Source organism: Lepidochelys olivacea (assembly GCF_965140295.1).
Source record: "Lepidochelys olivacea isolate rLepOli2 genome assembly, chromosome: 6".
Taxonomy (NCBI): Eukaryota; Metazoa; Chordata; order Testudines; family Cheloniidae; genus Lepidochelys; species Lepidochelys olivacea.
Genome location: NC_140416.1, coordinates 16,386,712 through 16,413,768, shown reverse-complemented (window position 1 = coordinate 16,413,768; position 27,057 = coordinate 16,386,712). Strand labels below are relative to the sequence as shown.

General features: G+C 39.5%; 2 protein-coding genes across 9 annotated transcripts in view; one reads left to right on the top strand and one right to left on the bottom strand.

The window, feature by feature from the left end:
- Positions 1 to 5,345, top strand: part of PPP6R3 (protein phosphatase 6 regulatory subunit 3) — a 137,630-nt gene extending 132,285 nt beyond the window's left edge. For all 8 annotated transcript variants that reach the window (XM_084630220.1, XM_084630225.1, XM_084630224.1 and 5 more), the window contains one exon: positions 2,743 to 5,345. In XM_084630220.1, the coding sequence (XP_084486346.1) occupies positions 2,743 to 2,794 (52 nt within the window). In that variant the 3' untranslated portion in view covers positions 2,795 to 5,345. The remainder of the gene's footprint in view (positions 1 to 2,742) is intronic.
- A 392-nt stretch (positions 5,346 to 5,737) lies between these two features.
- The window catches only part of LOC311522788 (solute carrier family 9 member C1-like), a gene marked incomplete at its 5' end in the record, with an annotated part of 307,404 nt that continues 286,084 nt past the window's right edge, over positions 5,738 to 27,057 (bottom strand). The window contains 6 exons of the mRNA XM_084632258.1: positions 5,738 to 7,870; positions 9,586 to 9,620; positions 10,940 to 11,054; positions 15,490 to 15,675; positions 17,360 to 17,497; positions 19,717 to 19,887. Coding sequence (XP_084488384.1) covers positions 7,820 to 7,870; positions 9,586 to 9,620; positions 10,940 to 11,054; positions 15,490 to 15,675; positions 17,360 to 17,497; positions 19,717 to 19,887 — 696 coding nt within the window. The 3' untranslated portion in view covers positions 5,738 to 7,819. The remainder of the gene's footprint in view (positions 7,871 to 9,585; positions 9,621 to 10,939; positions 11,055 to 15,489; positions 15,676 to 17,359; positions 17,498 to 19,716; positions 19,888 to 27,057) is intronic.

Below are 27,057 nucleotides of genomic sequence, written 5' to 3'. Positions count from 1 at the left end.
CTTAGCTAGGGGACTCCTGCTGGTCATGTGCATATAGAGCACAGACCCAAGAGTGTGGCTTCTCTATGATTGTACACCATCAGAGAACAAGCGTTACAGGTAACTTTTCTTTGTGTGCAGTACAGAATGGTATATTTTTTTCTTTAAAAAAAAAAATTCGTGACATGGTTTCAGTGGATTAGTTTATTGCAGTGGATGAAAGTGGAGTGGATTTTTTGGGGTTTTTTTTAAAGTGCATGTTGTTTAACCTAGAAACAAGTGGTGTTGGTTTGAACCACATGAGTTTCATATCATTTGTATTGCCTGAATTAGCAGGGAGAGCGTTTACACTAAAACTGTTCTTGCCATAATAGGGCTTTTTTTGCTTTTCACTTTCTTCACTCCTTGCCCCCGAACTGTTCTTTATCCTTTAACAGTAATGGAGTGAATGAAATTCAGAATGCTCCTGAAACAGCAGCTCCTAGGTCAGATTAGCACACAAGACAATTTTTAAAAACAATTACATTTATTTACTTTGTATTTTTGACTCTGCAAATATTACTTCTATATGAAAAATAATTGATATGAGATGTACTTAAGTAATAATTTGGCAAGCTGAAGCACTAGTACACCTAGTACAAGATAGGAAGCAGAGGCACTCTTTAAAGGAAATAGAAACATACTTAGTGAGAAGACACTGTACCTTACAATATCACTATTATGATGTGCCTTCCATCACTGACTGAAGCCAGTTGCATTTTGTTGAAGACCAAATGGAACTTCGATTAGTTGTACGTACTTCATTAGTCATCTTCATTAAAGTGCTGAATATAATGATAGTGGGAGTAATTAAATGGCAAAAACTCTGTTAATGGGGATTTAAGGTTGCTCAGTGATAGCCTGTGTTCCAGAATGTTAGCCTTAGGTTTTGTCTACTCCAGAGTTTGTCAGCATAACTTACTTTGCTTGGGTGTGAATAAACCACCCCCCTGAGCGACCTAAATTACATCGACATAAGCACTCGTGCAATATGTCGGCAGGAGAGCTTCTCCCAACAACATAGCTTCGGCTGTTCGTGGAGGTAATTTTATTTTTGCTTCTTCACCAGATGTCTTGCAGCGGCACAGCTGCACTGGTACAACGGTGCTGCCGCAGTGCTGTACATGTGGACATGTCCTTAGTGGGTTTCAGACTTCAGAGTTGCAGGCTCAGAGGGTTGTTAAGTGACCCGTTCATCTCAATGAGATGTTCTCAACTGAAAGGGAATATTCATGGGAGATTAATACAATCTGAAACACTAGCTCTGAGATGTGTGAACTGCTCCATTCATGTCAGTGGGTGTTCCCAACCTACACCCCCCGGTTGGAGAATTTCTCATGTGTTGGTCTTAGCTCCTCATCCCCGTGTCAACAGTATGTTCTTGGTGCATGCTCAGGGCATGCCTGTTCTTAGCTTCCTAGCCAGATGGGGGCAGGACTTCCCCAGATTCTGGCTCAGATTGGGGTGGGGGAAGAGGAATGGGGGTGAGAACCCCATTGGTGGGCAGGAGCCTCCAGATTCTGCCACACACATGGAGGCACAGGGGCTCAGACATTACCAGAACAGACCTGAATCCCAGCTCACGGTGGGCAGGGCTCAAACCCCCAGAAGATCAAGCACCCCAAACCTGGCTCACTTGAGGGGGCCAGGGAAGGAGGGGTCCCCAGAGTGTGGTGAACAAACATGCCGCTGCCCCATTCTCCTGTCCCCGTCTTCCTGTCACTCCCATGTTTCCTTTCCCAGTGTCTCACCTATCTTCTCCTTGCTCCCTGTTCCCATCTATTCCCCACCCCCTAATCACTTCCCTTCCTGGTGAGCATTAGCTTGTGTGGTTTCTTTTCAGAAACTAACTTCAGCACCTCCTGAATGATCTGTTGTGCTCAGATTACATCCCCCCCAAAATAAAATTTCCCTTTTGATAGAGGCAGATTGGAACAATGTACCTGCTTTGTTTTGGGTCGGTGTTCAGATTTTATGACCGTAACACATTGCCAGAGCCACCCAGATATTAGTTGTAGAGGCCGTTTTCCAGACAGTTAGTGTCACGCTGCACATGCTCAGTATAATACACAAGGCACACGAATAGGTGTGCAAGCCTTCTCATGTACATAACCAGAGAAACAATGTTTTTTGTCATGTTTTAATTTGATTTCCCCCAAAGGGTTGGTGGGTGTCATGCACTCTTTTGGGGGTAACCCTCAAACATTGAACACCCTCATGCGATGATCTAAGCCCTGGCTTGATCTCTATCTATGAGCAAAACTAGGTTGCCAGAATGTGTCAATTTCAAGTAAAGCTGTTTTCTTCCGAGTGTTCTATCTTGGGAACCCCTTTGATCAGATGGCCCCAAATTTGGATCATTAACAGAACCCTACAGCCCCACTAGACTTACCAAATGTCAAGGCAATCCCAGTAACCATGTAGATTTTAGAGCAGTTAGAAAAGGAACCTTTAAACAGAAAGCTGGTCTTAACCTTAACTAGAGTAGAGCTGTCAATCTACTTCTGTGATTAATAAGAAAATGAAAATAGGACATAGCAGGGTGTGTTACATTTTGTTATGGATGCATTGTCTCTTTTCCATGACCCCAATTCTAAATTAATATATTTTGACAAGTCTTTGGAAGTTCATGTTCTTGCCTTTACCACGAAACTTGATTGTAGTGATTATTATAAGAGTGCATTGGTTTCTTATACACTTACCATCCTCCTTTTGACTTCTTAGGACTGATCAACAAACCCTTTTAGGAGAGGCAGCTGTTAATGGCCCTGTATGATATGTGTCGTCTGCTGCTGTTGGCTGAAGAACACGAACTGATATCCAGGGGTTTTAGTGTTTCTCAAGGATTTCATCGAGAGCCTGTCAAAGCCAGTCACTGCTGCACTAATTTCGCAAGGGATCAGGACCAGCAACATTTATATTCTAGATTTTAAGACATTGTACAGAAATTCATAAGTGTAAAAAAATATTGCACATGGAGAAATACCAATACTTTTTGCGTATGTTTATATTGTATTGTTCTAAATAATGGGTGGCCTGTGAAATAAGATCTTGCCACCCGGGTAATGATGATAGTGATACTATAGTTAAAATGGCTGTAAGAATAGTTTTATAAAAAAGTGAATACACAAATCTAATGTATTTGAGACATAACTATTTGACAATTAGTGTGACCAAAGTATTTAGCAGTTTTCATACATTTTTTCACCTTGTAAAAATAAAATAAAATTCATGTTTCTTCCAGGTTGGCGAAGAATTGTAGAACTGAAATGCCCTATAAATGTTATTTTGGTTGTTTTAGCTTACAAAAGTGATTTAAATAAGAATTTTTGGTGTTCAGCATTTTACAACAGGTTTTTAATTGGTAATTGTTTTCTGTATTGTTTAAATCAGATCAAAAATGTAAGTCTATTGGTAGAGATTTTAAGTATTTATTACTACAACTTAGGTGACAAATTGATGTTACTGTAAAGCCATATGTTCTGTTAGTCTTGTTTGCTTGAAACAATACCTTACAGGTGAAACACTAGAATATTTGAAGTGCACATGGCTTGTTGTGTTTTTTAAAGTGATTCACCTACCTTTGAACCCATTCACCAAGATTTACTTTAATACCAAGCATTATACAATTGAACATTTTAGAACAATCTGCATATTTAAAACACCATAATCCTGTTAGACAAATCAACTAAGTGAAATGCCTGTGCTGCTAATGTAATTACAGTACGTGCATTTTAAAAATATAGTATTTTTAAAGTACAAATCAAAATTTGGCACCTGAGCATGTTAATTGTTACTTTCACTGTATTGATCTGTGTGAGGCTTTCGTTTGTAAGTTCTAAACCATTTTTTTCACAGCTGGTTTGTATATATATATAGTGATTATGGAAACTAATTCTGCGTAATTTATAATTTTCTATGTCAGTATGAAATTCCAACCGCCTTCTCAAACAAACAGAAGCAATATACTGTATATTGCCACATTGTCTGGTGAAAGGATTAAAGTACTTCACCTCTTGCACTTTTAGATGCAAATCCATTTTTGTTTCTGTAATAGGAAGTTAGTCATTTATTTTTACATTGTTTGTTTTCCTGACCAGTATTTAAAGCCAAAAGGATACTCTAAACAATGGCCAATGATTTATTTTAGAAAGTGTCCCAAGCAACGTGCCTAAACATTACATTGCATACAGAAATAAAAAAAACAAATGTATAATGGTATTTCTTTTAATTCTTCCTGTCTTGCATTTCATACAATATAACGCCAGAATATCTCCAGAGAGATTCCAAGTGGTAAACCCCCAAGAAATTACTTGATCCATCTGGTGAAAACGGAGGCAAATAATAATTTTCAGGGTAAAAAAGAACCACTGGTGTTACTTGGTGGTGCATAAATGATGCAGGAACCCACTCACTTTAATAAATAAATTAAAAGTGTCCCTTTCTATAAAATGGAATATTCCTACTTTTGTCTTACTTCCAAGTGAGCACTCCTGAATATATTTCAAATGTTGGTTTCAGAGTATTTTTAATGCACTACTGCTAACTTTATCTGCTATCTGAAGGATGTTCTATGTTTTTTTGTGATTGTTACTGAACCAGTTCTCAGTACCAAAAACACCAACTTTGGCTCCACATGTCTGGGTTCCAGGCATGGTCCTTGGGGGAAGTAACACTGCTTGCTTGTTTCCTCTGGTGACCTCCTGTTCCCTAACAAGCAAGGAGATACCTGCTGAAGAGTTTTGCAGTAAGGTGGGGGTGTTTACAGGGATTACGAAGATCTGATGAGGTTTGAAGCATTTCTATGTTGCGTTCAAATTTCAAAAGGTGATGGTTCTAATTTTCTGTTGTATATTACCTACACCAGAAATGCTGAATCATGGAATGGAATGAAATGGAAGTTATAGAAAATAACTGAATTTATAATACCCAGATTATGCTAAGTTTCCAGAAATATTTTTCTTGTTCCCTCCCTCCCTCTTGTATTAGGAGATAGTGAGGTTTAAAGGTATAGTTGGACAATCCCAGTGCCCATTTGTAATATTTGAATCTGCTCCATCTTAATCATCCTATATGTACTGATTGAGATTTTAACTTTTTATGGTAAAAATTTGTAAATATGCCCCTTTTCCTTTTTTTTCTGCATCACCTGTATTGAGAGTTTAGTTCTTAGCGGCAAACTTTTCTTTCATCTATCAGTTTCAGTGGAGTATTGTCCAACAGTGCTGCTTTTATGAGAGAGTGCCAAAGGTTCAACACTTGGTAGTGTACACCACTGTGAAGGACAGTAGTGATGTTGAGTTTAATTAAAGGATGACTCAGCCAAACTGTGGTCTTTCTCTGGTATAAGGTATTTACTCTATAACAGCAAATTTCCTTACTTGTCTCTTTCTGAAATCCAGATGCATGTTCAGAGCTTCAACTCAGAGTTTTCTAGCAATGAGGACAAGCCCATCCTCTTGGCAGGCTGCAGCCTTCCAAAACTCAGTGTATAGACATGAGCTGTATAATTAATTTTCAGAGTAACAGCCGTGTTAGTCTGTATTCGCAAAAAGAAAAGGAGTACTTGTGGCACCTTAGAGACTAACCAATTTATTAGAGCATACGCTTTCGTGAGCTACAGCTCACTTCCTCAGATGCATCTGAGGAAGTGAGCTGTAGCTCACGAAAGCTTATGCTCTAATAAATTGGTTAGTCTCTAAGGTGCCACAAGTACTCCTTTTCTTTTTATAATTAATTTTGTATAACAACTATAGGGCTAGGAGTTTTAAGCTCACATAGATACCTGGGATCATACTGTATTTCTGATTACTGGTCCGGGACTACTATTTGAAAGCTTCCTGGTCCAATTAAGTGTTCTTAGCCTTGGTTGCAGGATCAAGCCTCAGGCCCTTGCTTCAGTAGAACTAAATTGCATGCTAAAGTACCTTGCTGAATTAGGGTCTTAAAGATCAGATCATTCAGATTCTCTCTCTGAAGGTAGGAGGTAGTTATAGGTGGAAATTGCTGGAAAAGTACCCCATTGCATTCCTACCCTAGAACATTGTCTTCTGGTCAGTGCAGAGCAGCAAGGGCGTACCTTTTTTTACCTGCATAATTTATTCTGCGCTTTTTTTATTACAAATATTAAATTTCCAGTCATTTTCTTTCCATTTTTCTCCTTGTTCTCCACTGAGTTATACATATAGAAAGAAGGAAGTGCCTCTTTTATTACCTGGTCAGAATATCTCTTGGAGCCCTTTCAGATATAGAGGTTAAAACCGGGGTATCTCTAAATCCTCCCTAGTGGATCTTCAGAAGTGTTCAGAGCAGTCTCAGCACAGTTAGAACCAGTGCAGCCCATCCTTCAGTGTGTATGATGATGGGCCAGTATAAGAGGAGGGTAAGCAAAGCCATGCAGCTCTCTTCTGCCCTCACAGAATTGTGGCCTCTGCAAACGGATTGATTGAGACCGAACAGCCCCAGTCGTAATGGCTTACACTTTCTTTCCTTGGGCTGCTCCCAGTGTGGCTACACCAGGGGCCTCTTCTCTGACACATTTCTCATCATCTCTCCTGTAACCCCCCCCCCATTTGCCCCAGAGACCCTACCTCATCCCATCCCCTCTCTCTCACTCACACACATCCCCCTCCCTTACTCTTCTGACTCTCCCCTCAGATACAAGCATTCTTTAGTCTCTCCTGTCTTTAAAAAAAAACAACCAAAATTTCATTTGCTTCTCACACTAGTGCCAACCATATTCTTCTTTTTGAAATCTTGTCCTCAGTGATGCTATCCTCCCCTGGTTCTCCTTCTACTATCTCTCTAGTTTCAGAGTAACAGTTGTGTTAGTCTGTTTTCGCAAAAAGAAAAGGAGGACTTGTGGCACCTTAGAGACTAACATTTGAGCATAAGCTTTCGTGAGCTACAGCTCACTTCATCTCTTGTTAGTCTCTAAGGTGCCACAAGTCCTCCTTTTCTTTTTATCTCTCTAGTCACATCATTTTGTCCTTGGGAGGTTCCTCTTCATGACCCCTCCAACTTCCCAGGACAATTGCACAGTATTCTGTTTGGTCCCCTTCTCTGTTCCCTCTACATCTTATCTCAGGGGTAGTCTCCTCTGGAAACACAAATTCAGCTACCATTTCTGCCTTGTCATAACGCAAATTTACATGTTTAATGGCTAATACAAGTTTAACTAACTTTTCTTATTGTCACATAAGTATGTAGCTTTTGAAATTTTGCTTTAATTGTTCTCCTATTGAGTGAAAGTGTCCTGTAACAACTAGGGAAGGACTTTCAGTGGGTCTGTGTAACCTCCATTGCTACAGAAACGGCTTCTTGATGGTAAAAGGATTGTTTTTTATTACTAACTGCCACTAAGTCATGGTATGGGTTTGGGTGACTGTAGATAAGTGCTTTGTGCAAATGAGGTGCAGTGCTCAAACTTCTTTCATAAGAATTTTAATAACACTGTCAGTTTACTTATGTATTGTAAAGACAAACATGAAACAAACATTTTAATTGATAGCTTTGAAAGGTTTACTAAAAAGTACAAATACTGTTTTGTAAACTCTGTACTGCTAATGCTACTCTCTATTCTAAGGGAAATTCAGTTCTGTAATGAAACTTGTGTAGAACAACACTAACGGAGATAAACCTGAACAAACTAGATTTCACAATAAAAGTGGAAATCAATTATACAAAAAAAAAATGCCGTTAGGGTATGTGGGTATAGTAGACTCTCTAACCTCGTCTCCTTCAAAGACTTCCTCCTGGATTTCTTGTGTAGTAGCTGATGGTGCTGGAGCACTTTAACCCTTCATAAGACTGACACACCAATGGATTGTCCTTGAGCTGCCAAAGACGTATCCTGTTTGAAGAGGAAACATTTTTAAAAATACATTTCACATGAGTTGAATTTAATTGATATGAATTATTACATTTCCATACTTTGAAACAAAAATATGGTGGTTTGGATGTCTTCCTCCGCTTCCCCCCTCCTCCCCTCCCCCCCCCCCCCAAAAAAAAGTGCAGTCCGACAAGTTGAAAGACTGCAAAACCAATACCATCCCACACTTACCACAGATCAATTCCTCACATTTCTACATCCAAGCCTCCAGGAAACCATGTATCATCTGCCACACCCACACCAAAAAAATTGAGAAAAGGTGTGTGTTGAACCATGTTTGGAAGGTCATCAAACAATGCAATTCTTCAGTCTCATTTATTTATGAGGAATGATACTCAGTTGTCATAGCCTGAGGTGAAGAACCCAGCAAATTGAAGAAATAAGTGTTTTTTCAGGAACATGAGAGATTCTGATGCCCTTTAAATGACGAGCTATGGCACTGATATTCATGTGCCAGGGAACGGGGTGAGGCGCACCATCCGTTGTGATAGGCGTATGTTGGACTCATGAATCTTGAAAGACACTCCAGGATGGCTGTAGGGGTACATTCTTAGCCAATATCTCTTGTGACCTACATCACATTCAGAAGCTGGCACATCTTCTGTCATAAGTTATGTTGGTGCTGCTGGCAGCTGCTGCTTTATGAAGTACTAGAGTTAGAGTGTAAGGCTCACTGTCATAAATATCTTTTTCCTCCTTTTTTAAGGAGGTTCCTGTCATGAGCCAAGCACTGCAAGAATGGGGTAGAATAAGGACACCCTGAAGGTCTGCATGGGTAAGAGACTGACACTACCAGAATCATAAAGGCACTTTGGAACAATTAGGATCATCAGGAACAATTGGAAGAGAAGGGTTGATTTCACCAATAGCCTTAATATGTAGCTTCTTATTTGTTGTGGCTGTTGACAGCAGTGCTATTATCAAAATATGATAAACTGAGGGACAGAAGTGGAAAATTTGCAGGCTTGGCATTTGGACAGCTATCTGAGGTTATAATTGGACTTTATATTAAAATATAGTTTATTCCTATTTTTAAATAAAAACCTCAGGTTATTTTGTGGGGGGAAGAAATAGTATGTTTAAATAAGCACAATACCACATGTTGGAGTTCATAACAGAGAAAGTATGTGCCATTCTATTACTTTTAAGATTCAACTAAAGGACTATTAAAAGTTTCGGTGCAGGTATAATTCAAATTTTTTACTACAGAATTAGTGTTACTTCTCTTAATCTGTCCATATATACAATGGCAGATGAAGACAACTTGGACACTGGTTAAAAAAATCTCTACATCTGGAATGTCTGGAGCTGGGGAATTCCTACTAGAGGACCCTCAGTTTGGATATTTACTGACAGAGCTAGAGCTTACTGACTCTTAGGGCATGATGCAAAGCACATCCATTTTCTCAGCCTTTTGCCTGGATGAAGGGATGGAGAAATGTGACTATTACATATATCGTTAAAGAGGGCAACAATCTTTTTGTTTTCTTGGTCACTATGTTATCTTATTCCTCTACATTCACTCAAATATTTGTGATGACCGCTTTTAGAAATGTAAAAATGAGTATAAACTCCTTACAATGAACATTCTTGTCTTTTGTCTTGTACAGTATTTTTAAGGTTAAATTGAAGGTGCTCACTTACACAGATTTATATTTGGTACGTTTTAAACTTACAGCAACTGAGTGTAGTGAATGCCAACTGCTACCATCTGTTTTCACGATATTTCCAAGGGTAGGTGTACGTGCAAAAAGAAAATATTGTATTAGCTATATTATATAAACAATCTAACCAAATTCAATTGTTGTAAAATGGAGGGGGGTTATAGAGGGCAGTGTGCCCCATATGTCCCTTGCTGGCAACAGATGGGAGGGGAGGATACATAGTTATGAGTCTATACCAAGGGGCTAGCCTACACCTGGGCATGAGTCCCTTGTGATTGTCATCTTCATGTTTTCCATGTGTGGTTTGTATAGTTTGTTTTTCACTTCCTGCCAAAACCCGCAACATCGTGCACTGGTCTCTGATGTGTCACTTCAGTACAGAGACAAGCAAGAGAATGAATAAGGGCTCATCCCCCATTGAGAGGTTATACAAGCTGGGAGTAGAACACAGATCTCTAATATAGCAGACAAGTCTAGACCACTTAACCACACTGTCTGACAATTTTTTTGTCCTTGGTTAGACTTTCTAAAATGGGGCTACTCCTACACATGTAACCCACTATTTGTGTATTACACTGCCTGTTCTGTTAGCTACTTCCCAGAGCAGAACCCTGCTGATGACACATTATGGAGGGAGGGGTTTGTTACAGATGCACATAGTAGAATTTGTGTGGTTCTTTTTAAAAACCTAGAACATTACCATGTTAAAAAGAGTACAATTAAGATTGAAAAGTCATTCTCTCAAAAGTTAAGAATTGCCAGAATGCCTCTTCATAGATGGCAGAAATGGAAGGGTGGCTAGGAGGCAGATGCATAGATTAATGCCAGAAGGGACCATTAGGTCATCAGTCTGTCCCCCTGTTCAAAGCAGGCCATAGAATTTCACTGAGTAAGTCTACACTACATTGTACCTCAGTGTACATTGCACTGTAGTGCATTTGGTGAAGACACGCTATGCCAATGTGAGAGCGCTCTCCTGTTGGCATAATTATTCCACCTTGGTGAGATGCGTCACTTGGGGTTGGGGGGAGGAGAAAGAGGCTTTTTCACACCCCTGAATGACATAAGTTAGATCGACTTAAGCGTAACGTCAACCTGCCCTCAGTTACCTCTGTGTTCAGATCAATAACTTGTGTTTGACTGAAGCAGGTGGGGAAAGAGGGAGTTATAATTAGTTACTTAATTTTAATAGTTTTTCCATCTAGATGCCTCTTGAAAATGCTTAGTTTTGGTATATCACCAGTAGTATTCTACTTCCAATTCCTAATGTTGCTACAACTATTATAGATAATTAAGTGCTGAATACCATGCAGTTTTACATATTTTTTTAAAGAATTACGTGAATGTGAGACACACTCTTCCTCACCCTGTCTCCGAGCAGATGAATGGTAGTGACACGCACTACTGCATCTTCTACTACTCTTCATACTGGTAGTAGTTCGTACAATGAGCAGTTTTGTTACTGCAGCAGTGCCTTGTACCTAAAATATTGCCAGAACCAAAACTTAGCATAGGAAACCACACCACTACAATCTCCTTACAAAACCAATTCAATGCACCTCACTTCTGTCTTGCAGCAAGCTGTCCTCATCCTTTCTGTAGTACATACCGCTTATTGTACTGCATTTTGTCAAATTATATGTTGGCCTTCACATGTGTGAGGCATAAAGAGCTAGATTCAGACTACCTGATTCATTTTTGCTAGTGACCCAATCAATGTTTGAAACCATCTGAAATTCACCCCTTCTTCTATCCAGAAAGAACCCTTTGTATCAGATCTCATTTTAAACCATAAATTATAATATAACCATTAAACCTTTAAATATCTCATGCACACAGACTCATCAAAAGTATAGTTAACTCTTAAACACTGATTGCTCCAGCAGCTTCAAACCCAGAGCTAAACAGTTAAGCTTGTACATTTCATGTAAATCAACAGGTATCTAAAGTTCCTCAGGATTTCTTCCCTGGCCTTAGCTCAGCATGCCTGCTGAGCTCCTAAATTCTGCAAATTTTTCTTGGTTTCACTGCATCCTGCAGCCCTCCTGGGCGTACAGTTTTCTTGCCTGAGTCACCTGACACCTACTTCATAGCTCTTCTAGGTTTTATACCTCAATTCTTCCTCCTAGGTTCATGGAGACTTTAAAGGCTGTAGGAGCTGTTTGTTGACTCACTAAGGTCTGCCTATAGGTCCTGTGGACATTAAAAGTCCAGAAGGAGCAGGAATCAAGGCATGGCGTGTGGGGAAGAAAGGGAGGCTGGGGAGTAGTGGGAAGCTAACTTGGAAAGATTTCCTGTCTGGGGAGCCAAGCATCCAGTGTTATGCAGAGCTCTTCAGTGCCACAATGTTCCTTGGGTTTCAATGCCCTGCAAAGTGTTTTGGCTCACATGCCCCCCTCTAAAGATTTTGGGTTCTACAGTGTGTCCTACTGTGTATGCAATCAGCAATTTTAAAAAATCCCATACAAAAACTTCCTCAAAGTGAAGTTAAGGTTGAGAGCACATCCCAAAGAAATATGATCCACACAATTAAATTGACAAAAAGCCCAAAACAAGAACAAGATTTTAAAATCTTCAAAGTAAGAAGGCGGCAATTTTATATGTAGTCATGACCAGATTTTATATCGCAATCTATTTTACAAAACAAAAAATGTTAAATATTCAAATGAGAAGAAAACATAAACCACTGGTGTTAAACGTTATGATGGTTAAAAACACAGCGAAAGAATTAATCAGAATGAACAAACAATCCTAGACCATTGTATAGTAGTCACTTTAGAAACAGAAATTATTTTTCAAAATTGATACTTGTGACATCTAAATATTAGCATTTAAAGGCAAGTATTTAAAAATATATATGTTGTATAGTTTAAAATATTTTTATAAAAATATAAAATATATTAATTATACAGTTTTATAAACTTAAAATATTTTCTAAGTGAATTTTTAAATTAAACTTTAATGTAACTTGATGGATGCATCTTTATATTCATAATTGTGTAGTGTAGCACTTCAAAAAAAGAAAAAAATCCAGTGGGATCCCAGTGCAACACTTACATTGTGCTCAAATACAACCAATTATATCACAGACTACATCATAGCTGATTAACAATTTATAAAAAGCACAATCTTCACGTACATAATCAATTACACTTATAAACAAGCACCCAGCCAAAACTACTTTAACTACTGCCCCCTGTAGTCATGCAAGAGTAATATATGAAAAGCCAAACAATTTTCTTCCTTTGCAGCAACAAGTTTGAAATTATCAGTGATCAAACAAACTGGAATATTTTACTCTTGGTGGTTCTGATATTCTTCAAATTCTAGCCTTGCGAAAAGACAAACTTTAATTAAAGTGGAAAAAGCTAATGTACTCAATGCTTTTTTTGCCTCTGTCTTCACTAACAAGGTCAGCTCCCAGACTGCTGCGCTGGGCATCACAAAATGGGGAAGAGATGGCCAGCCCTCTGTGGAGATAGAGGTGGTTAGGGACTATTTAGAAAAGCTGGACGTGCACAAGTCCATGGGGCCGGACGAGTTGCATCCGAGAGTGCTGAAGGAATTGGCGGCTGTGATTGCAGAGCCATTGGCCATTATCTTTGAAAACTCGTGGCGAACTGGGGAAGTCCCGGATGACTGGAAAAAGGCTAATGTAGTGCCAATCTTTAAAAAAGGGAAGGAGGATGATCCTGGGAACTACAGGCCAGTCAGCCTCACCTCAGTCCCTGGAAAAATCATGGAGCAGGTCCTCAAAGAATCAATCCTGAAGCACTTGCATGAGAGGAAAGTGATCAGGAACAGCCAGCATGGATTCACCAAGGAAAGGTCATGCCTGACTAATCTAATCGCCTTTTATGATGAGATTACTGGTTCTGTGGATGAAGGGAAAGCACTGGATGTACTGTTTCTTGACTTTAGCAAAGCTTTTGACACGGTCTCCCACAGTATTCTTGTCAGCAAGTTAAGGAAGTATGGGCTGGATGAATGCACTATAAGGTGGGTAGAAAGCTGGCTAGATTGTCGGGCTCAATGGGTAGTGATCAATGGCTCCATGTCTAGTTGGCAGCCGGTATCAAGTGGAGTGCCCCAAGGGTCGGTCCTGGGGCCGGTTTTGTTCAATATCTTCATAAATGATCTGGAGGATGGTGTGGATTGCGCACTCAGCAAATTTGCGGATGATACTAAACTGGGAGGAGTGGTAGATACGCTGGAGGGGAGGGATAGGATACAAAAGGACCTAGACAAATTGGAGGATTGGGCCAAAAGAAATCTGATGAGGTTCAATAAGGATAAGTGCAGGGTCCTGCACTTAGGACGGAAGACCCCAATGCACAGCTACAGACTAGGGACCGAATGGCTAGGCAGCAGTTCTGCGGAAAAGGACCTAGGGGTGACAGTGGACGAGAAGCTGGATATGAGTCAGCAGTGTGCCCTTGTTGCCAAGAAGGCCAATGGCATTTTGGGATGTATAAGTAGGGGCATAGCCAGCAGATCGAGGGATGTGATCGTTCCCCTCTATTCGACATTGGTGAGGCCTCATCTGGAGTACTGTGTCCAGTTTTGGGCCCCACACTTCAAGAAGGATGTGGATAAATTGGAGAGAGTCCAGCGAAGGGCAACAAAAATGATTAGGGGTCTGGAACACATGAGTTATGAGGAGAGGCTGAGGGAGCTGGGATTGTTTAGCCTGCAGAAGAGAAGAATGAGGGGGGATTTGATAGCTGCTTTCAACTACCTGAAAGGGGGTTCCAAAGAGGATGGCTCTAGACTGTTCTCAATGGTAGCAGATGACAGAACGAGGAGTAATGGTCTCAAGTTGCAGTGGGGGAGGTTTAGATTGGATATTAGGAAAAACTTTTTCACTAAGAGGGTGGTGAAACACTGGAATGCGTTACCTAGGGAGGTGGTAGAATCTCCTTCCTTAGAGGTTTTTAAGGTCAGGCTTGACAAAGCCCTGGCTGGGATGATTTAACTGGGAATTGGTCCTGCTTCGAGCAGGGGGTTGGACTAGATGACCTTCTGGGGTCCCTTCCAACCCTGATATTCTATGATTCTAATGAATAAATAGCATGCTGAAAGCCATAATTAAAAGACAAAATTAAAGGTAACTTCAGCGATAGTATAGTATATCCCTTAGAACTCTTATTAAAAATAGAGATGTGATCATGAAAATCCTGAATTGTGTGAATCAGTGGTTTTTAAAACAAGGTTGTGGCTGTAGATAACGGGTAAAAATTGAAATTGTAAGGTAACAGTCTAGAGCCAGAGTTAATGACATTTTGGTGGACCATTTGCTGTGGATGATATATATGCATACTGAATGGGACCGATGAAGACCTGCACTAGCTGTATAGTGTGTTTGATATCACTCTGGATTTCATAGGGGTTTTTATGTTTGGGTTGGTTGTACCTGCCAGCTATCTTAACAGTTACAAAATGTAGTGTGTGTGTTTGGAATTTTACATATGACATCACAATTATTAAGTAAGTATGGTGGAGCAGGAGCATTAAAGTTAAAGAGTTAAAGTTCCATTAGTGTTTTCATTGTGGCATGGGCATTAGTTTCCCCAATTTTGTGTTTTGATTAGCCAGATTAATTTGATATAATTTTAGTTTGGAAATTACTCATATAAAAAGAGTTGGTCTCCAAACAAAAGCTAATCTGAATGTCTTGTATTGCCATAGCTAAGATCCTGATTAAATATCTATGCTTTACATTATGGTCTCTACTTGAAAGAAGGAGTATCTCCCATCATTTTCTAAGAATCTGAAAGCATCTTGTAACACTTGTGTTATTTTTGGTGCTCTGATTATTTTGTACAGGAGAGAGATTTCTGAGGGTGTTGTCATCCTTCAGTAAGCAAATGGTTTTTTTCCATATTGTAGACTTTTTGTAACAATAATTCTTCTTACCTGATGGCAAGTTTTAGGTAAAATACAGGGTGCAAAATAAGGTTGCAGTTGTTGACAATCTTGTACACTTCCATGTACAAGGATAACATCATCCATGGTTCCATCATAAATATCCCATTTGCTGTGGGTTGGTACATCCATCACATAAACATTAGGCAACTTTGTACACATCTTGTATGACCAATCCTGCAATTAGAAGCCATGTAAGATGTATTATTTTTTCCATAAATAAGAACATAACAAAAAGTCTTGTACTGTACATTTTTGAAACATTTGATTTGTCCAAAATAAATTATATTCCATAAAACAAAAATCAAAATATGTAATGTATTTTACCTATGTAGATATATATTTTGAGAAAGGAATCTTATCTGATCAGTTTGTGTGTCAGTGAAACCACGTAAGGAAGAGCTGGCAACAGTGACACAATTTTCCTGTGTTTCAGTTTGAAAGTTTTACTTTTTCTTTTACTCCACATCTGAAACTTGCAAAGTTGATCTGGAAGGAGCACGTAACTTTTACCTAGAGCTAAAAAGTTTGATTCTAGTCAGTCTTGCTGCAGGCGATCAGGCACAGAACCTCAAAGGTATTTAGTCTTCTAATTTCCATCTGGGCATCAGTGCTGTGGGACCAGGGTTAGAAAAAAAACGCACACAGCAGCATGCAGAGGAAGCTAGCCTCTCCATGCACTTTTTTCTTTTTTTTTAATACAAGCAGATAGTGTACTGTTCCCAACATAGCAAAAATAGTCCCAACATGGCTGGATAAATTTTGAGAAGTTCACATTGCTACCTGAACTATCCAAATTTAGGGCTATTCCCCCCAACCTTCATTGTTCTTCATCCCTACATAGTCCAATCCTCCTCTTAGTCCAATCCCCTTCAAACAGAAAAGCCAGGAAATAGCCTCCCTTGGTAACTCCCCTTTCAAATCTATCTGGTGGTGTCTTTTTTGGAGGAAAGATCTACAGGCTTTTTAACCCCCTGAGGCTTCTGTGCAGGCATGTGCACTCACCCAAAAAACCGCCAACCTTCTGGCCGGATAGAGGAGAGGATAGTATACTACAGAGCAGGCTTATTCCATTCATTCTACAAACAGTACAGAAAAGTAGGAAATCATAATTTTCAAGAGTTTAATGCCAGAAGGAACCATTACAGAAGGTCAGATGAGATGATTTAATAACAGAGGCTAGTAATTTTCATTCAGAGCCCCCCTAGTATGCCCAAAGACTTCTAGTTAGACAAGAATATTTCAGTCCTCTGGAGATTAAATTGTGTCCGCAGGCAGAGAACAACAGACACCAATCTGTCATCAATGCCAGAGGCTTGTGCAATGGCAGGGAACTGATTAGGCAGGATGAACCCAGCTACTCCCAGTGAACCAAATCGCATGCTCTAGAGTAATGGTACCTCCCTGCCTCAAGCTCTCAGCCAATCTGACTAAGGGAAATTCTGCCGCAGCCCCAAATCTAGCAATCAATATGACTCTGAGCATATGAAGGAGACACACCAGCCAGGCATCTAGAAAAAGGATTCTCTGTATCACCTCATAGTACAGGTCCACCCTTATCTGGTCTTCCATCTCCAGCTGTAGCCAATCTCTGATGTTTCAGAAGAAGGTGGAAAATAGCCTGCCCACCCTGACTCCCTGCTCTGCAATATAATTTCTTCCTGACCCCTGTAGGCAATAGCTGAAGCCCTGAAGAACGAGATTTTAATATATTAATGACCTTAATGCAGACCTGCAATCATTATGAGCATACTGAGGGCAATGCAGGCAAACCTATTCTCCCCATGGCCCACAAAGAACATGAATGAACAAGGGGATTTTCAGATTCACAGAGTCCAAAGCCAGACAGTAGATTATTTACCTGGTAAGCAAGGTTTTCCTTGAAAGTTTTGATAGTGATATCAAGAGCAAGTTTTAACCATATTTTATATTCCAAGGATGGGCATTCCAAAAACTTATCAAAAGCTTCGAACAAGTGTTCCATAGAAATAAAACACGTCTGAAATAAAACCGTAATAAAATTAATTTCTACAACAGCACATCTCTTCCCCTCCACTTTTTAAATGAAATTATATTTTTAATTAGTCAAACTAATTATTCAAACTATGCACTTTTTAAGGCAGGTTCCTGGTGATCTGTACCTGTCTTTAGAGCACTAGAATACTAGTAGTGCTATAAAACTAATGAATAATAAATTTACATAATTATAAGTTAATACAATCATGTATAATAATATGTTAATGCAATCCATTTGAATGAAAATCATGCTTTTCATTATTATATAGGGCATTACAGCAATGGATGCCTTACAAATGTATAATAATAACAAAGAGAGGAACCTTTTCAGATAAGAACTCTAAGACAGTTCCTGGTTTACTTTGATGGATGATGAGAAATTTCAGCAAAAAAGTGACACCACACCATTTTTATTGCTGTTAGCTATAGATGAGGTCATAAATGTTTTCAATTGCTTAGGTTTCAAAGACTTTTTAATGTTAAGCTTAAACTGAATGTCTTTGCAAAATTTAAAGTACTAGCCAGTGTTTGTATAGTGCCTAGAACAATTGTACTTTAGTGGCTAGAAGGGCTGGCTAAGGAATTCTACAACATTCATCAGATGAGACCTGGACTCCCTTTCCATGGCTGATAATTTGCCAAGGCTATAGTCAGCCTGATAGAGGAAGACTTATTGCTAAATGACCAACATACAGGAAGGCACACTCCTTTCTTATCAAGAACAATGAGGCTACCTCAGATGCTTTATGGGCTTCAGCAGCTCTTATCTTTCACTTGAGCAATCACAACCAAAATTTGCCTCTTTATCTGAAATAACCTTTCCAATCAAAAAATGGTACAGTCTGGAGGCACTGCAAGTATATATCACCGTGCTGTTTTATTTCACTCATTCAGTAGACAATATAAGAATTGGGAAATCATAACAATGTAAAAAGAAAAGGAGGACTTGTGGCACCTTAGAGACTAACACATTTATTTGAGCATAAGCTTTCATGAGCTACAGCTCACTTCATTGGATGAAGTAGCGCACGAAAGCTTACACTCAAATAAATGTGAGAGTCTCTAAGGTGCCACAAGTCCACCTTTTCTTTTTGCGGATACAGACTAACATGGCTGCTACTCTGAAACATAACAATGTAGTCTACCCTAGCAGTTATCTCAAAAGTGGACTTCATATCATTAATCCATCTCAAGAAGGCATACTCTGAATATACCACTAGTATCTGCACGTAGGAAATGGGTTCATTTTGACTACAATGGATACCACTTCCAATACAAGTCAATACTCTTTGACCTGGTGTCCATTTGGGGGTATTCACAAACTGTGTTAACGACTGCAGATTACCTCAGACAGGAAGGAACGCAAAATCAACAATGCCAAAAGACCCCAGATAAAGCCTTAGATGTCCATGATGGAAATTATAGTACCCTCCATAGAAACCATTCTGTGGACAAGATTTCACAGGGCCCTTTCTGAAACTTTCCCCTAACTTTGACCTATCCATGCCAGCAATTTTCACTATCACTTCATGTTGTATACTTAATCTGTATAGTGATTTAAGAATGGTTTAATAATTATACACATAACTTAAATGATCATATCAATTACTCTGCCATATGCAGCTTGGTTCACAGTACTGCAAGATGCTACATGTATGTATCTAAAGTTTTAAAAAGTTGTATTATTTGAGAAATAAAGCAGAGTTAAGGTTGTATGTACAAAATGCTGAATGCTTAATGGTTTAATTTTGACCTTCTCTTAATATATTAAATTTAATTTCCTAAGTTGTTTTGTAAGAAAAGAGAGAGAAAAAAAGAAATTCCATTATGTGGAATTACTTGGCTAGACACTATGAGACTGCCTAATTCTACACACACCCCCCAAGGTCCATAGGAGGAGACCCCACCTCTCCTGTGTACATTAACAAGTCTGCAAGAGATCCCTTTTCAACACCACTGGCTCAGCGCTTCGGAAAATTGGGCCACTTTTGTTTAAGAGACTAATTTTAAGCAACCAGGTTTGAACATTTTGGCCTTTAATTCTTAAAGTTAGGGCCAAAATTTTCCAAGTTGGAAGTCAATGGGAGCTATGGGCTATTTTGGTCTAAATCATTTTATTATAAATAGCAATGTAAAAATGTCTGATTTATTAGATAGAAGAACATTCTGACACAGATAAAGCTTAAAGCCATATTCACTGACCTGAACAGCGGTTTCACAGGTAACGGTATATTCCATTTCTTGCTTAGTTAGGCAGTTCAACTCTCCTATTATTGCTCCACTGACCAGGTAATCAGTATATGGCATCCGTGTAGGATATCTGTGTTCATATACATCTTTATCAACTCCATAATAGGGACTGGAACCATAAAGCTGTTACATAATAAAAAAAAAAGAGACAAAAAAAACATAGCTCAAAATGAAAAAAGAAATACAACGAAACAAAAGGAAGTGAGAGGGGCCAGAAATTAAATATTAATTATAGCCTTTCACCAATAGTGAAATCCAAACATAAGTCAATATGACCGACACCTACATTGGTCCATAAATCCAGAAAAATATGACCTGCAAGGTCTGCTTAAATTTTTATGTTTCTCTGGAGTTATTAGAATGCAGATCAGCTTTTTAACACTGCAATTTGCAGAGGCATTCTCTAGGAGGCAATGCCCATTGGAGCACTCAGCTCCCCTCCAAGTGCTCAGAAAGTGAAGGTATAACCATGGGTGCAGTGCACCAACCTCCTTCCACTACCTCCGCAAAATCAGTTAATGTACTAGACTTCTAAGGAAGAAGAGAAAGTGGGTGGAGGAGTGTGGATGTTCAAAGCCCATCTCAAAGAACTCCAGTTACTGGTGAATAATCTCCATTACTTCTTCAAGTCGCCTCTGCACATTCCCACTCATAGAAGTTTAGCAAGAAGTACCCTCTCCTAGAAAGGTGAGATGAGGAATAATTAAACATTGATTCCAGAGAACATATGGAATATTTTCTCATGGGCTTGAAAGGAGTCCCTATTAATTGGGTGAGTACTAGAATATGATCTCAAATTGGAATCTGTTCACTGATGGAAGGTCAAGTATTGATGTGATCTTTCAAAATCCTTTTGACCACAGAGTGGCTAAATAGGCTTTTGCTCTACTGGAGTATGCTGGGCAGAAATTGCTGCCAGCTGTACTCTGACTGAAGAGACAGAGAAGCCTTGAGAGTTTAGGTATAATATATATTCAGTTGTGGATGGCGTAATATTGTCATCTGCTCAAGAGGAGAACCTTCTCCTTTTACGTGAATAACAGGAATAGGTGGATTGTCTCCGGGAGTTCAGGAGTATTGCTGCACACCTTTTGAACAGTCCAACTCTACTGAAGACAAGGTCTGAAGGGCCAGGCTGTGAGATGGAACAAATGTGAGTCTGGGTGCTGGATGTGACCTTTTTTTTTTTGCATGAGGAGTTCTGAGTGATCAGGACAGTCACATAAGTTCCCTTTGACATTTGAAGTAGATCTGAGAACCATTGTTTCTAGGTTCATATGTAGGCTATTAATATTACTTATGATTTGGGCCTGTTGAATCTTTTTTAGGACTCTGGAATTTAGATGAACTGGGGGGGAAAGCATAAAGAAGTCTTTTTTACCCATTCAAGAAGAAATGTATTTGATATGGGTGTACTGTCCATCCCTGCCCTTGAGAAATACCTTTGGCATTTGGTGATGTGCTTCATGGCAAACATGTCTAGCTTTGGATGACCTTATGGGAAGAAAATCCAGTCTACTAATGCATTTCAGAGACTACTCATGTTGGTCTTACTGATTCCTGCTCAGTGGGTCTGGTAATATGTTGTCTTTGTTCTCTAGGTGAATAGCTATGGGATAGATTTTGTGAAGTTTGCAACATTCCCAGAGTTTCATGGCTTTCTTATATAATTGGCTTGAGTGGATATCCTCTGTTTGTTCAAATAAAACATTGGTGTCAGCACCTGCTCTACTCAGTATTTTAGGAGAAGAAAAACCTCAGTAGCCCATCTCACTAGTCTCAGTTCCAAAAAATTTACATGAAGCTTCTGTTCCCGGAAGTTCCAATGGCTATTAATCCCTGGCATCATGCTCCCCAGCCAAGGCTGGAAGTGTCTGAGGTTAACGTAGCAGATAGAGCTGGATGGTTTGAATGACATTTTCTTCTTTTTGTCCACCAGTAAAAGGCATGAGTATCTCTTTAGGCAGTAGAATCTCATGTGTATGCTGTCCACACTGAGTTTGTAATGGCTTGCCAACCAAAGTTGAAGTGGTCTAATTCTCAACATTGTAAATTGGGGTTACATAGGTTGTTGATGGTGTGAGTCCCATCAGACTGAGGAAGAATAGAACTTGCTGAGACAAGTATTATCTCTTTTATTAGGAAAAACCTTTCCTTAAATATATTCTAGAACTACCCAAATAAGTTATATTTTGGGTGGAGGTGGAGTGCAACTTTTCTCAGCTGCTCAGTCCCCAGCTTTGGAACAGCCTACATGTTACTTCCATGGCCTCTGAGAGAGTTGCCATTAACAATACTCTTTTCAGGTGATTGTGTAAGTACAGATAGACATGGATGCCCTGCCTCCTTAGATGAGCTGCTTCTTCAGAGTGGCATTTTGCGTATCCAAGGTGCCATGGAAAAGCCTAATGAGAGAACTTTGTATTGGCAGTGATCTTGTCCAATCATTAATTGCAAATACTTTCTGTAGGAATATCTGATACCAAAATGAAAATAAGTATCCCTTAGCTCAAGTGCCCCAAACCAGCCATGAAAGGAAAGGTAAGGCACCACAGATGGTAGAGTGGTGATCATGCAGAAATTGAATTTTCTGAGATTCAGAACTGGACAAAGCCCTCTATTTTGGAGGTGGGTGAGAAATGAGGAAATATCTAGAAACATTTTCCCTGAAATTCCACAGAAGCTTTTTCTATTGTCCCCCAGCTGGAGGAGTGATTTAACTTCAACTCTTAACAAATTCTCATGAGAAAGGTCCCTGAAAAGGGAAGGAGGCAGATGAATTGAGCAGAGAGCATGAAGAAAATTAAATGGCACATAGTCTAGAGAAATTATCTCTAAGAACCACAGATCAGATGTTATGCTGATCCATGTATCTCCAATATTTGCTAAGTCATCTCCGACCTTAAGGGAAGGGTACACAGTAGGTACAATTGGATGTGGACTCCTGAACATTCCAACAAATCTGTGGCTTCAAGTGGTCTGTGTGTGGATTATGGCCTAAAAGCCTTTCTCTTCTGTTGGTTTGTGACTGTTATTGAAATTGCCTATTCTGTGAAGGGTAAGTGGGTTGAGTATTGTTGTCTCAAACCTGAAGGTTGAAACACTGTAGCTCCTTCTGGGAAACTGTGAAATATACAAAGACCCGGCTGTTGAGCTAGTGTCCTTGAATTTCTCCTTAAACAGATTTCAGAGGGGAGGTCAAAAGATCTTAGCCAGGAGTGGTGCCTCAGAGAGAGAGAGAGCTGAGGATACTATTCTGGATGCTGGAAGCATCAAATATGCTCTGAGTAACTACATTGCCTCGTGTGAGAGTTCTCTAGCCAAATGTCTTTGATACTCTGCCTGCACCTCAAGTCCCTCATCCCTGGCCCCACCCCAAAGCCCACACCCCCAGCCAGAGCCTTCATCTCCCCCCCCACCAAACCCTCTGCCCCAGTCCTGACCCCCCCCACACATTCCAAACCCCTCAGCCCTACCCCTACCACAAATCACCTCCATATTGATGCACATAATATTTATTTCACACATCAGTGTAAAAAATTAGAGGGAACATTGTCAGGAGGCATTTGGTTTGTTGTTCTATCTGCCTTCTAGGAGAGCCAGAAGGATTCATCTGGTTGCTTTTAGATAGCTAAAGTAAACTGCCAGTACTAAAATATCTGTGGAATTTCTAAACATTGTAGATGACAATTTCCTAACTCAAAAAGTGCTGTAGCCAACATAGGGGAATTCTTTATTAGTCCTTCTAACAGATAAAGAGGAATAATCATAGAACTAAACATTAAAGGTAGGTTAGGTACAAGTGATCATGACTTGGTCACATTTATCATATTCAGGCAGAATAAAGTCCAGACCAGTAATATATATACTTGGTGCTTTAATACAGTAAATTTCACAAAGCTGAAAACAATTATGAGTTAAATCATGTGGGAGGAAGAATGTAATCAGAAAAATTTGAATGATATTTAGGAATAATTTAAGAACACCTTACTAGATTCCCAAAAAGCCACAATTCCACAACTGCGGAAGAAGGCTGTGCTGGTTAAAAAATTGACCAGGTTTAGTGGAGAAGTGAAGACAGCTGTTAAAAATAAGCTAACAAATGCAAGAAAGGTGAAGTTGATAATGAACATAAATCAGAAGTTAGGAATTGTAGAACACTAATCCGTGAAGAAAAGGGACAAAAGGAGAAATCTATGGCCAGCAGAGTCAAGGACAATATGGCCTTTTAAAAATATATTAGGAACAAAAAGAATCCTGACAATGATATTGGTACATTACTAAGTGGAAATGGTAGAATTATCAATAATAATGGAGAAAAGGCAGAAGTGTTCAATAAATATTGTCTCAAACCTGAAGCATGTTCAGAATTTGGGGAAAAACAGATGATATAGTCTCATCATGTTATGATAACACTTTTTTCATTCCACTAGTATCTCAGGAGGATGTTAATCAGGAAGTTACTAAAAGTTGGACATATTTAAATCAGCTGGTCCAGCTAACTTGCATCGAAGAGTTTTAAAAGAGCTGGCTCATGAGCTCATTGGACCTTAATGTAGATTTTCAATAAGTCTTGGAGCACTGAAGTTCTAGAAGGCTGGAAGAAAGCTAATGTTGTGTTAATTTTTAAAAAGGGTAAACAGGATGACCCACATTATCATTGGTCTGTCAGCCTGACATAATTCTTGGGCAAGATAATGGAGTGGCTGATACGGGACTTTATTAATAAAGAATTAAAGGAAGGTAATGTAATTAATACAAATCAACATGGGTTTATGGAAAATAGATCCTGTCAAACTAACTATCTTTTTTGATGAGATTACAGGTTTCGTTGATGAAGATAATAGTGTTGATATAATATACTTAGACTTTTGCAAGATATTTGACTTAGTGGAGTGCCCCAGGGGTCGATCCTGGGGCCGGTTTTGTTCAATATCTTCATAAATGATCTGGAGGATGGTGTGGTTTGCACTCTCAGCAAATTTGCGGATGATACTAAACTGGGAGGAGTGGTAGATACGCTGGAGGGCAGGGATAGGATACAGAGGGACCTAGACAAATTGGAGGATTGGGCCAAAAGAAATCTGATGAGGTTCAATAAGGATAAGTGCAGGGTCCTGCACTTAGGACGGAAGACCCCAATGCACAGCTACAGACTAGGGACCGAATGGCTAGGCAGCAGTTCTGTGGAAAAGGACCTAGGGGTCACAGTGGACGAGAAGCTGGATATGAGTCAGCAATGTGCCCTTGTTGCCAAAAAGGCCAATGGCATTTTGGGATGTATAAGTAGGGGCATAGTGAGCAGATCGAGGGATGTGATCATCCCCCTCTATTCGTCATTGGTGAGGCCTCATCTGGAGTACTGTGTCCAGTTTTGGGCCCCACACTACAAGAAGGATGTGGATAAATTGGAGAAAGTCCAGCGAAGGGCAACAAAAATGATTAGGGGTCTGAAACACATGACTTATGAGGAGAGGCTGAGGGAACTGGGATTGTTTAGTCGGCACAAGAGAAGAATGAGGGGGGATTTGATAGCTGCTTTCAACTTCCAAAGAGGATGGTTCTAGACTATTCTCAGTGGTAGAAGAGGACAGGACAAGGAGTAATGGTCTCAAGTTGCAGAGGGGGAGGTTTAGGTTGGATATTAGGAAAAACTTTTTCACTAGGAGGGTGGTGAAACACTGGAATGTGTTACCTAGGGAGGTGGTAGAATCTCCTTCCTTAGAAGTTTGTAAGGTCAGGCTTGACAAAGCCCTGGCTGGGATGATTTAATTGGGGATTGGTCCTGCTTTGAGCAGGGGTTTGGACTAGATGACCTCCTGAGGTCCCTTCCAACCCTGATATTCTATGATTCGATGATTCTATGATTCTAGTAGCACATGACTTTTTGATTAAAAATGACAATGAAATAAAAGTAACAGGGCACAAGTTAATTGACTTTAAAAAATGACTTAAAAATAGGTCTCGAAATGTAACTGTAAATGGGGAATCATCATCAAGCGGGTGTGTTTCCAATAGGGTTCCACAGGGATAGGTTCTCGATCCTATGCTATTTAATATTTTTAATCAATGACCTGGAAGAAAACATAAAATCATCACTGATAAAGTCTGCAGATGACACAATAATTGTGGGACTGGTAGATAATAAAGAGGACTAGTTACTGATTATGAGCAATCTTGACCACTTGAGAAACTGGGCACAAGCAAACAATGTGAGTTTTAATATAGTTAAATGTAACATATACACCCAGGAACAAAGAATGTAGGCCATTCTTACAGGGTGGGGGACTTTATCCTGGGAAGCAGTGACTCTGAAAAAGATTTGGGGCTCATGGTGGATAATCAACTGAACATGAGATCCAATGTGATGCTGTGGCTAAAAGAGCTAATGCAAATCTGGGCTGCATAAACAGGGGAATTTTGAGTAGGAATAGAGAGGTTATTTTACCTATGTATTTGGCACCAGTGCCACCACTGCTGAAATATTGTGCCCAGATGCCCACAGCTGTGCTCTGATGCCCACAATTCAAGAATGACGTTGAAAAACTGGAGAGGATTCAGAGATGAGCCACGAGAATGATTAAAAGATTAGAAAAAATGCCTTATAGTGATTCAAAGAGCTCAATCTATTTAACAAAGGAAAGCTTAAGGATGACTTGATTACAGTCTCTATACATATATAGATAGGGAACAAATATTTAATAATGGGCTCTTAGATATAGGAGATAAAGGTATAAAACAATTAAATGGATGGAATTTGAAGCGAGACAAATTCAGATGGAAAAAAAGATGTAAATTACTGACAGCGAAAGTAATTAATCAATGGAACAATTTACTAAGGGTCATGGTGGATTCTCCATCACTGACAATTTTTAAATCAAGATTAGATGTTTTTCTAAAAGACATGCTTTAGGAATTATTTTGGAGAAGATGTGTGGCCTGTGTTATACAGGAGGTCAGACTAGATGATCACACTGGTCCCTTCTCACCTTGTAACCTATGAATATGGACTTGATTTTTGGCAAGTGCTCTTCTGCAAGGTAAGCCAGATGCTTACTTAGTATGGACGTCCAAAGCAAAACATGCTGTGGGGAAGGAGGAACAGCTTTAGAATCCTGATTTCTTAGGATTCTGCAGCAGATCCATGAACTGGCATCAGAATGAGGGGAGCCCAAAAGGCTCCAGAATTGTAACTAGCTGAAAAATTAAATTAAAAATGAACTAAAACTAATTAAAAAGTAAAGAAATTACGAAACACTAAGGCACTGGGAACAATCATTCAGAAAAACCAGG